Here is a 12,580-nt window from a genome sequence, read left to right on the forward strand (position 1 = left end):
TGTGTCGTTCTTAAATTTCTATTTGTGATTTAGACTCTCTTATGAGGTTTCCATTTTTGCTTTACCTTATGAATGCTTATGATATGTACAAGAGGCTTGATTGGATCTCTTCGGGGTTTCAATCACCGTGTTACGACTAGGCCCTAGGTCGGGTTGTGACATCTTATTCGACAACAATCACTTGTAAGCCAGTGATCGTACAACAAGCTCATTCCTATTGTCACAACCGTCTAATACCTTGCCAGGGTGAAAGAAAAATCTACCAATCTGGATCCAACAATCAATAAAATCCTATTTTCTTCAGGACAATAAAATAGAGAAATATCCAACTTTAACGATTCAATCCTCTCCGAAGTTTGACGATGTAGTTATTGAGTTCCATTTATTACTTACTCTTATCCAATTTGGTTCTCGATACTTCTCCCATGACTCAATTCTCATAAGACAATCAATCCAATCAAACCAATCAACAAGTTTCATATGGACTTTTATCAGTTCATCAGTTCTATCAAGTTAATCATTCCCAATCATTTAATAGTAGTTGGGACAATCATTTATGACAGCATTCGTTTGAGACCATTCAATTGGGTTCAATTATGAAGATATGAAGGACTATCAAGTTTCATCAAGACTATCATTATGTTCACATCCAATCACAATCATGCATTCATGACTTCAAGGCTCTAGACTCAATCTTTAGGCATATGCAATCAATATTAGTCAAAATACTATTAGGATTTATGAAATAAGTAGTTTAAATCATTTGTTCAAGAAACAAGTTCGTAGAAAAACATCAATTCCGCAATATTATGTTAAATTTAAGGAAATTCTCAAGAAAATACAATCATGGGGACTCAGATCATTCGCAAATTAACTTATCACTATCATGGGACACATGGAAGAACAATGTCCATGCTTTAATTTAGCCTTACATACCCGGGATGACGACATGACAATCAATCTTACAAGCGCTTACTTGAATCTTTAGAACCCTAGCCTTTTCTCCACTCTTTAGCCCTGAGCCTCTAGTTAGAATGCGTAGAAGAACTTCGAAATGTTTTGTAACTCTTTTAAGGTCGAAAATGACCTATATTAGTTGTGGGTTAAGTATAGGAGGGGTGGAGAAAAGTCTTGATTGCCCCTCTTTAAAAATAACTTCGTGCAGAACATTTTGGCCTATGGGGGAACGTCGAAAATAAAAAATAAATTTTTTTGACCTACTTTTGTAGATCGGTTGCGTACTTTTCTGTTTTTTTTGGTTTCACTCCAAAAAGTCAATTTTTGATCCGATTGACCTAAAATTCGACCGGGCCCTTTGTCTTACTCAATTTTTCGTGTTGATTGATATTACGGGCTCAGATTTACCAAAAGAGTTTGGGATGATGCGTTGAACGAGCAATCTCTCATGTAGAGGTATTTTGATAATTTCTAAGGTCTAAAAACTTTGGAGGTCTCTTATGACCTTAAACCACATCCAATACACTTCAAATACTTAGGAAAAGACCTTAACACTCCTATACAAAGTTAGAATCACTTGGTAAGATCCCATATGTATAAGAAGGATGGTTCAGGTCTTAGCCTAGAAAATTTCAGGGTGTTACAAATATATCTAGTATTTTTTTTATTTTTTGTTAATTTAAATCTAGTTGAAAATCATCTCTAACTTTTCTTATTGCATTCAAAAGTTTTGGTGTTGTTTTCTCGAACTGCACCAAAAAAATTGTGAAGAATTCTAGGTGTGATAACTGTTTACTTATGCATAATTGGTTCCAAAAATATTGTATTATCTTTAACTTCATCATCAACATTGTTTTCTCCAATGAAATCTATAATTTCGTCTAAGCTCTGAAACTTTGAACATGTATCAATTTCACGTGGGTAATCTAATTTATGACCTCAAATTCATTCATTTAAATTTCTTAAGATTTCATCCTCCGAACGATGTAATCAAAATTAACTTTTATTGATTTTTTTAAATTAGTAAATATTAATTTATTAATTAAATAATACCTCTATAAAATAATAATATTTCATAATCCCGAAAATAGTAATTTAGGATGGTTTTACTATATAATTAATTTACTACTACTGGATTTTACTAAATAAATACAAGTGGTTGTATATACGGAAAATGACCTAAAATATTCTTGAACTATTGAATTTGGTATAAAAATACCTTTTGTTAGCCTTTCGGCTTCAAAATGCCCCCGACGTCAACCTATTGACCGTGAAATACCTTTATTTTTGATAGCCACATTTAACAATAGAATTAAAAATCTCATTTATTAGGTAGCACGATTTCATTGGTGTGTTTTATAATTAACCTATACTAATTAAATTCCAATTCAAACCCGGATCAATTTAATACCCGCCCCACCCCACCCCACCCCATCATTTTATTATTTATTCTAAATTTTATTTGTTCTTCAAATTATTGTTCATCTTCTTCATAGAACCCAACTATAAAATCCATCCAAGTCACCGTAATCCATCTTCAAAATTCTCCAAAATTAAAATACAACTTCACAATGACGCCGAAAACATACATATCAAGAATTTGATATCTCCATTAGAGGTTCATCCGAGCTTCTATGGTGTTCAGCATATTTTAAATCAATTTTTCTTCTTCTTAATATTTAACTACGTTTCAAATACAATACCAATCAAATTCAAGCTCAAAATCGTACACTTACTAAAATAAATTTAGTGAATAAGATGAGAAAAAAAAGTTGAAGGAAATTATTGTAACTCCATTTATGAAGCCGAAGAATTTCGCATTTCGTTTTCAAAATTGGAGAACTGAAGTTTGTAGATTACCTATCCATTATTCAAATCATTTTGAAAATCATTTATTTTACTTAATTTTAGATTTACTTATTAATTTGGGGATATATTTAAAGAAAAAATTAAAATCACCATTGGAGAATTTGAAAAAGCTTGAAGAACACCAAAATTTATGAGAATCAAGATTTTTCTCCTTTAGTTTAATGGAATTTTTAGACGGGGCGAGCATAGGGTTATTAGGTGGATCCGAGTTTGGGTTGATATTTAATTAATTTAGGTTAATTGTAAAATACACCAATAAAATCGTGTCACGTAGCAGCAACAACAACAACAACCCAGTGAAATTTTACAACGTGGGGTCTGGGGAGGATAAAGTGTACGCAGACCTTACTCCTACCAAGGTAGAATGGTTGTTTCCGAGAGACCCTCGGCTCAAAAGAAGCATAAAAAGAGGTCAGATAAGGATAAGAAGTTCAAAGCGATATGAGAAAGCAAATAATGAATAACGCAAATAACGAAAGCAACACAGATTAAATAGAGTAATCAAAGTACAGAAAATAATAGAAAGATAATAACAGAAGTCAGAACAGAAGAAAATATAGTGCGCTAATGAACCTACTAATACGGAGGAATATCGAGACTATGTACTAGCCTTCTACCCTAATATGGGTCCTCCACACCCTCCTATCTAAGGTCATGTCCTCGGTGAGCTGTAACTGTGTCATGTCCTGTCTAATCACCTCTCCTCAATATTGTTTCGGCCTACCCCTACCTCTTCTGAAACTATCCATGGCCAACCTCTCACACCTCCGCACTGGGGCATCTGTGTCTCTCCCCTTCACATGCCCAAACCATCTCAGTTGCATTTCCCACATCTTGTCTTCCACCGCGGCCACTCCTACATAACAAATGAGAAATTTAATTTTATTGCTAAATGAAACGGTAAAAAATAAAGATATTTCAGGGCCAATAGATTGACGTAAAGGCATTTTACAGTCAAAAAGTTAACGAAGAATATTTTTATATCAAATTCAAATTCAATAATTCAAAAATATTTTAGACCCTCTATTACTTTTTGTCGAAAACGCGTACTGGTAGTCTGGTACTAGAAAGTCTTCACAGCACGTGGAGGAAGAGTCAATATAGCTACGAATAATCTTCCGTTTTACTTACCTTTCTTATTAGGTCTATTTTCAATAGAAGACACTTTTTATATCACAGTTATAGGATATTGTTTGATTAATTATGAAATTTAAATTAATAAATAAGTTTGTTGAATTTATGGTTTAAAATAAGGTTTAAGAATTTGGTTGACTATAAAATATCTCATTAGGAATAAAATTCAAAATTTTAAAGTAAAACTATTCTTAAATATAAAAATATTACAATTTTTTGAATAGATTTAAAAGAATATCACAAATTAAACTAGATAACATTCAATTTTCTTTTTTTAACGTGATCATTCAATTTATTTTATTGACTTGTTCTTATAGTATACTCCATATAACAAGTTCAAAATTAAAGCACAAATTCTAAGGGTATCTTTTACGAGAAACTTACAAAAATCCCACTAGTTTAGGAGCTAATTATTTAAATACACTTTAATTTATAACATTACGAATCTTACCAGATGCGTCCAGATACGTCTAGATATATGTATCTCGAATTTTATGAGGTCAAAATTAGGTGTAATTTGTTTTAGATACACTGTATCCAAGTCTATTCGCATGTATCTGAGATACATAAACAAATCTCACTCGCCTTCCTTCCATCTCGAGTGCCACCCTCCTATGTATCTGGTATCTCCGATACATGCGAATTACACCAGATACATACAAATACATGTATCTAGTGTGATTCACATGTATCTTGGATACATGACTATCTCGCTCGCCTCCCACCCATCTCGCTCGCCTCTCTCCCTATTTTTAGTGTATTTGATAGCAAATATACATATATCTAGGCGTATCTTTCTCAATATATGATATAAAATTCTTAATTAGTGATAAGATACGTAATTATTTAAAAATATAGATAGATATATATGGTATGAATAAGATAGTTTCTCCATCTTTTATATGTTGAAAGTTTTGTTTTCTTTTGTTAAATTTTGTGTTCACTCGCAAAGTCAAAGAGAAAAACGTAAGGCCTCCAAGACTATACAAGGAGCTAGTACATGAGAGATGGTTGTCCAAGACTATATAAGGAGTCCTTGTTCTCATTTCTTAGCTGATATGTCCCATTAACCCCTCCCCCCACCACACTTCCAGCACGTCCAAAACTGAATGTTTAGAGCGTGAACAATATAATTTGGAGGGTTTCAACATTGAAAACTCTTTGTACAAGTCTCTTTAACATTATATATACACATCATATGTGTATATTCAAAATAAAAATATAAAAGGTCTGATATTCCATTCAGTGTCAGCACATGTATATGTATCTTGGAATACATGGGTCAAAAGAAAGGCTGTGTCCAGAAATTGTCAAATAATGGTTCGGACCAAATATTAATATCAGAGGTTATTTCTGTCTGAAAATTGTCAATGGGTTCTGTCCAGCAAAAGGGTGGTTCCACTGAATTGATACATGAAAATTGTTCCATTGTCTTAATGTGGTTATTATCTTCTTCAATCCAGTCCGTTATTCCATTTAATTTATTCGATAAATCACATGATATAATTGGAAGCTCTTTCATATCATAGCCAGCCTCATCATCAGTAAATTGCTCCGACGTCGATGTTGATGAAGTGGTATTATTTGTTAATCTCGGAGTACGTTTCTTAAGATGAGCATGCCAGTGGTTTTTGATATTGTTGTCCGATCTTCCTGGTAATTTTGCTGCAATCGCTGACCATCTGCAACATTTGATACGTATTAGAATCATCGATCTATATATAGCAGTGTAATTTAATACTTACTACGACTAAATTAATAATGTCATGTACTCTTGCTACAACATATATACCTGTTTCCGAGTTCCTTGTGTAATTTAATTATGAGTTGTTCTTCTTCAAGACAATAATTTCCTTTCTTCAAATCAGGCCTTAAGTAATTCATCCATCTCAATCTGCAACTCTTCCCACATCTCATTAGACCTGAAAATACCAAAAAAATAAATGCTCAAAGTAAGAATCAAACTTTAATTCTCTTCCTATAAAATCTGCTATACTATAAGTAATCTCCCTTCGTCTCAATTTAGGTGGAACTGTTTGATTTGTCTCACACAATTATTATAATACCTTCTGATACATCAGCATAGCAGCTAAACTAGCTAACCAAAAAGTTGGCTTTGTCATATTTATACCTAATACTAGGTAAAAAAGGAATAGTTCAATTATTTCTAATTATGAAAATGTGACATTTTTTATGGAACAACTAAAAAAGAAATCGTGCCATGTAAATTGGACAAAGCAAACAGTACTTACGAAGCGTATAGAAAACCATTCGCCAAAAGTTAAAAAGCTATATATACACACAACATGAATGGCAAAAGGAATTGGGGCTTCAACTAACCAGCATATTTAGGCAATTGCCTCCAATTGGAATGACCAAATCTTTCAACAAAAGTCTTTAGTTTGTTGTCTTCATCTTCACTCCATGCACCTCTTTTTATTCCATCTCTGTCAATAAAAGGAGTTCTCACCATTTTTCTTTGCTATTCAATAAATCTCTCTTTTTTTATTCTTAAAATTTGATTTCTTTACCTTAATACGTAACTTGAATTGTAAAGTTTCTGCTCTTATATACTATATGTGATAGGAGCAGAACAACGTACTGAAGCCGTGTTTCTTATTAATTTATCCTTCTTCAACTAATTGTCAATGAGAATTTGTTTTTACAATAAACAATGGGAACTCTCATTAACAACTAGGCATTAAAGGTCAAGGCATGCATACATCCAATAAAGAGACTGCTCAAGTGTCTTGACTCTAGTGACAAGCAGAGAAATCAAAAAATTAACTCATGAAAACATAATTTGCGGGTTAATAATACAATCATTTATTAATCAAACTTATGTTAACTATTCTAATTCAGCTTATCTATGGTTGAAATGTAGCTCAAATTGACCCCTTTTATTAGAACTAAAAATTATTAAATGTAAAAGTTTGATATTCCTTTTTAAACATAAAAAAAAAGATGGAATGTATTGACAACCTCTTAAACTTAGATTCTCGAACTATAACGTGTATCACAATTTATTACTCCCTCCTACATGAAGTTTAGAAAGTATGAAAGTTGTAATTTTTAAAAAGATATTACTGTATATTTTTCCAAACTAACTAAAAAAAAGTTAAATTCATTGAAATGGAAATAGAAGAAATATTTACTCCTAGTTATATTATTTATTTGTTAGTTAATAACGGGACCTTCTATTATAGTCTTCTGCTTTTCACATTTTTTCTGCCCCATCTTCTATGTTCACATTTGAGTCTAATACCCCAAACATGCCAGCAGTCAACTGACAATGACATTCTAAACAAAAACCTATTTTTGCATTTATTGGATCTTATATATTGACACCATGGTTTGGTTTAAGTAGAGTTGATTTTAATTTTATGAGTTTTGAATTTTACGATTTTAAATAATATTTAAGTTTAAAATTTTAAATTTATATATATTTAATGATTTTTTAATATAAATACATTATTTAAACAAAATTGATAAATTCGATCGATTCCATATCCGAATCTCTAGCTCCACCCTTATCTATACCAACATGATTAATGAAAACTTCAAAACATATACTACCGCCGTTGTACTTATGTATCCTTAATTATTAGATGGGAGTCCCATGGGACATAATAATGTTTAAAAGAATCGTACGCGGACAAATAAATAAAGTCTATATGCATGTCCAATTAATATTTAATAAATATCTTATAATTATATTGTTAGTGGAGGGGTAATTTAAAGTCTGAAAATGACGTTAGGCACAAATTAGATCTAATAAGGTAAAAGACCATTTTAAAGTCATTTCTAATACGTTAAGAACGTTTTAATCTCAACAAGTGGGAGGGGCAAATTTAATCTGCTAGGTGGAAGAAGTGCATTTTGAGTTATTTTTAGGGAAATTTACTACATTAAGAAAATATTTATCATTTATAGTAATAATATTTTTTTTTCAGTGAACACTTATAATACAATTTTAATACATATTAGCGAGAATAATTTATAAAAATCAATAATACAAGTTTTATTCATGGATAATATATTTATCACATACTTTAATACACTTATAATACATTGTGTCAATTTCTTACCAAACAAGTATAATATATTTTAAAACACGTATAATACATTTATATTGCATGCATAATTCAGAAGGGGAGCCTTGGAGTAACTGGTAAAGTTGTTGTCATGTGACCAGGAGGTCACGAGTTCAAGCCTTGGAAACAGCCTCTGGCAGAAATGCAAGGCAAGGCTGTGTACAATAGACCCTTGTGGTCAGGCCCTTCCCCGGACCCCGCGCATAGCGGGCACTTTAGTGCACCGGGCTGCCTCTTTATTGCATGCATAATTCATTTTTAATACATAGTAATTATATCATAATATTGCTATATATTTCTATAATGGTAAAAAATAAAAAGTATCACTAAAATTAATAATTATTTATTAAAAAGTATTTTTTCTAGTAATTTTTCCTTATTTTTATTACGTTAGGGAACATATTTGACCCACCCTTTTTCGCATTAAAATGCTCCCATATAAGCTATGGGGCCTTGATGTGTTTGGGCTTCGGGTAATCAATTGACTTAGTGTTGACCGGCCCAAGAATTACTTGTTGCTCCAACATGATGAATCTGACCAAAATATATGTTCCAACATTAATATTTTTAGTGTAATTTATACAGATTTCATAGTGTTAAGAGATAATAACATTAGTTTTTTATCTTTTTCTAAATTAAAAAAAATCCTTAAAATTTATGAATTTCGAATACGTCATTGGATTTTCGAATACAAGCAGGATACATGTTGACAACATTTTTAGTGTCAAAAAAAATCTTCACATTCTTTCATTCATTACAAATAGTACAGTCAATAGCCTTCCTCATAGCAATGACTTAATTGAGCAGTTATGACTTTCCCAATATAATTGAGCAGTTATGACTTTCCCAAATAAAATACTAAATATAAATATACTACACATATAATATACATATATATATGCATATACTATACATACCTATATACAACATATACTATAATAATGTATATATTATGTATATTTAGACCATATTGGTAAACTATTTGACCAAACTATATATATGTATATATATATATATATATATATATATATATATATATATATATATATTCGTAACTTTCCCTAAATATAACTTGAAATACTCTACAAATAGACGGTAAGAATAATCTATATATGGGTCATTAAAATAAAAAAGACGAGACATATAAACTCCCACAAGATCAATTCATTTGTAGTTGCGATGTATTGGATACATCATTTTATGCGATGTATCGATTGGATACATCATTTTATGTGATATATTGGAACGCTGAGTATGTATCTGAAATCGAGATGCGATATATCGAGACGTGGAGGAATGTATCCGAAATCAAGATGCAATGTATTAAGATGTTTTGAAATATATTCGAATTCTATCAAATTTTAAAAAAATTTATAATTTAAAAAAGAATAAAAATAAAATAGAATTAATTCTTAACCATATAAGATCTTCGTAATCCTTACCAAACACAAACGGAGATTAATTGGCCTTGGATTATCTTGTTCGATTCCCCATAACCTTCAACTGCATAGTGCATAATACAAAATTCTTTGAGCTAGATACTAAAACTTAAGTAATCTCTAATCTTGACTTTTCCTAAATGATCTAAGTTACATTGAAAATTGTACCTGAGCTAGATAAGCTTCTATATATGCTGTCAATAGTGCCCTTGTCCATTTTACTTGTCCAACACGATTGACTTAACATATTCTTTAAGGAATAATAAATAAAAATGACAATTTTATTGGATTATTTTTTTAAATATGATAAATTTATTATTTTGATAAATATATTGAGTAATGATTATAATTAATAATAAAAATAAATTAAAAATTAAGTATTTTTTAATTTTTTAAATTGAACAAGTAAAAGTGAACATTGCGAGAGTACTAATTAGTTGTACCCAAAAAATATCAATTAATTAATTATTTGGATAAATGTTCCTCGAGATAATGATTGAGTTGTCGCAAATGTATTTGATCGCATTACATATGGATTGATCACAATTGTACAATTATCTACAAGACTATACCACTCAAAGAAGAAACAAAACACGTCAACATTTTTTTAGGTTGATCGAATAAATAAACTTTATTTGTAGATATGCAACATTATACATGCACTTACCAATAATTATTACAATGATCTAGATCAAAGGAGGAAAGAAATTCATGAGCTATAAAAGGTGAAGGTGGACACACAAGTCCATAGTAATCAATTGAAGGAGCTACAAAAATCAATTTTACCATCCACTTCAAATGGTTCTGTCCAAAAGCTTCCACTTGTAACTTCCTCCATTAATGTTGCTTCTTGAAAAACATTATGTTCTTGTTGATAAGAGGAGAGTTCTTCACTTGATGACTCCTTTGGTGACCATTCTGAACTTTCCAATACTATATTTTCATGCGAACTACTCATATTAGGACTTGCAATATTTTTATTTTCCACATTACTCTTTCTTTTGGTATTACTTCCACTATTCTTACTATTGCATAACTTGCTTCCTTCACTTGAGTTATTAGCGCGCTTTTTAAGTGTTGTGTGCCAATGATTCTTTATCTCATTGTCTGATCTTCCTGGCAAGTGAATAGCAATTGCCGACCATCTGCAACAATACAAGTTTACGGGGGTTGATTTCATCGTGTGATTTCTAAACTTTTCACACTAGCAAGCTACTAGGGTAAAAAATTCTCATAGTACAAAACTACTATTACTACCTCTTATCATGTTAAAGTAACTGAATTGTGTGTGTATCTATTAAAAAGAAATCGACGAGGAAGTCTGATTTAACTTTCTCTACTGTAGAGGCTGATGTAACCTTTTGACTATGTGTTATGAAACTCATAATTTTCGGTATGATGGGTATATATAGTACTAATAACTATTAATAGATCTGACACAATGAGTTCAATGTTGAATATTTAAAAAGTTGGAGGTCATGAAATTTAAATTCTAAATTCACCTTTATGTTGTGTTAGTTCATAAAATTGGACATGTGAAAGAAGAGTGCATACCTATTTCCAAGTTGAGCATGGAGTTTCAAGATGATTTCGTCCTCTTCTTTTGTGTAGTTTCCTCTTTTAACATTCGGCCTTAAGTGATTCATCCATCAAAGTCTGCAGCTCTTTCCACACCTTGCTAGTCCTAATTCACCGGCCAACACCAATATTTCGTCAATTATTTAATTAAAACTGTGAAAATTAAATGGATGATCTCAATCATCCATTAATGAACTCAGAGAGAAAGGAGAAGAGAAATGTTTATTGATCTCAATCACAGAATGTACAGCTTGTTGATCTATATATACACATACACTTGAACTCCTTCTAACTAATTCATGGATTGACTCAAGATTTTCCAAAAAACCCTTTTGGAACAACCCGACTCCCAAAGAATTTAAGCATTCAACCGAAAACCTTAAGGTAACAAAAATTCTCACCGGCATACTTAGGAAGTTGGCGCCAGTTCCAACAGCCATATTTAGTAATATATGCTTCTAATTTCATGTCTTCTTCAGGAGTCCAAGTTCCCTTCTTCCTTCCATTTTCGTCGTAGCTAGGTGTTCTCACCATCTCTTGATTAATTCTCTTCAAGAAATAGCACACAATAAAGAGTTACAACTCTTTTTCGGATTGATATAAATATACGAGGAGGTAGGAGTCTAGGCTAGTCCTTCACTCCAAGATCGCTTTGAATAATTTTGAAAAGGAATTAATAACTAATAATATATATAGCTCCTCCTAGCTAGATACTTGAATCATAAAATTATAAATATTAGGTTCTATTCATAGAGCAACAAACAAGAACGTGTAGCACGTAGTAAAATGGCCTGAGGTGTTTTTCAAAGTGAGAATTCCAAGTAGCACATTTTTCAACTCGTATTTCTTATCAAGTCTAAAATACATTTCAATCAAAATAGAGTAGTTAAAGTTTCAACTTTTAAACATTTATTTTATACTAATACTAGGTTGCACATGTGTTAGTATTTTAATAGTGTATATATGATATTTATGTAACTATATACTTCAGTTATAATATTCGATATTTTAATATATTATTTTTAAATATCAAATACGGTATCGAATACCAAAAAAATTTAAAATATGCACCATATATCATATCAAATATCATAATATCAAAATTACAATATCAAAAATTACAATATAATATAATAATCCGATATATACCATATCCCGCCCACCCAACCATCATGTCCTCTCTTCCTAGGAAAGCAAAAAGCATTCACAGCTCGAGTTTTTAAAGGTTTAGACTCTTTATACTTTCTAATTATCCTTGTCAATTACTTATCTAAATAAAACAAAATTGTTTTCTACTATTAGCTAATATTGATTTTTTTTTCTACGGAATAGAAATTAATTTATATATATTTGTTAAAAATTAATAACAAAAAAAAAGATTAATACTTCATGCTTGTAATACCAAATTAATTCTTCTAAACATATATAGGTAAATATTGAGCAATAAAATCAAACTACGAAAAAATTTCATCTAGAAGGAATTTGTATTTCTTTCTTGATCATTTTGAC

At 30.9% G+C, this 12,580-nt stretch overlaps 1 protein-coding gene and 1 pseudogene across 1 annotated transcript; both read right to left on the minus strand.

Moving 5' to 3' along the window:
• Window positions 1-5,102: 5,102 nt before the first annotated feature.
• Window positions 5,103-6,480, minus strand: LOC129891791 (transcription factor MYB14-like). Its single transcript, XM_055967273.1, has 3 exons — window positions 6,301-6,480; window positions 5,753-5,882; window positions 5,103-5,642 (listed from the first exon to the last, which is right to left on the minus strand). Exons 1-3 carry the CDS (start codon window positions 6,431-6,433, stop codon window positions 5,243-5,245), a joined length of 663 nt encoding a protein of 220 aa, XP_055823248.1. The 5' UTR covers window positions 6,434-6,480; the 3' UTR covers window positions 5,103-5,242.
• Window positions 6,481-10,156: 3,676 nt separating this feature from the next.
• On the minus strand, window positions 10,157-11,605 carry LOC129891790 (transcription factor WER-like; annotated as a pseudogene).
• Window positions 11,606-12,580: the final 975 nt, after the last annotated feature.

This window comes from Solanum dulcamara, chromosome 6 (assembly GCF_947179165.1).
Source record: "Solanum dulcamara chromosome 6, daSolDulc1.2, whole genome shotgun sequence".
Classification (NCBI taxonomy): domain Eukaryota; kingdom Viridiplantae; phylum Streptophyta; class Magnoliopsida; order Solanales; family Solanaceae; genus Solanum; species Solanum dulcamara.

Bases quoted from the DNA above. Each gene is read 5' to 3' on its own strand.
- LOC129891791 (XM_055967273.1), bottom strand. From the start codon at position 6,433: ATGGTGAGAACTCCTTTTATTGACAGAGATGGAATAAAAAGAGGTGCA. The intron at 5,883-6,300 runs GTTAGTTGAAGC...TGGTATTTTCAG, and splicing joins GCAATTGCCTAAATATGCTG to GTCTAATGAGATGTGGGAAG. The intron at 5,643-5,752 runs GTATATATGTTG...CAAATGTTGCAG, and splicing joins CACAAGGAACTCGGAAACAG to ATGGTCAGCGATTGCAGCAA.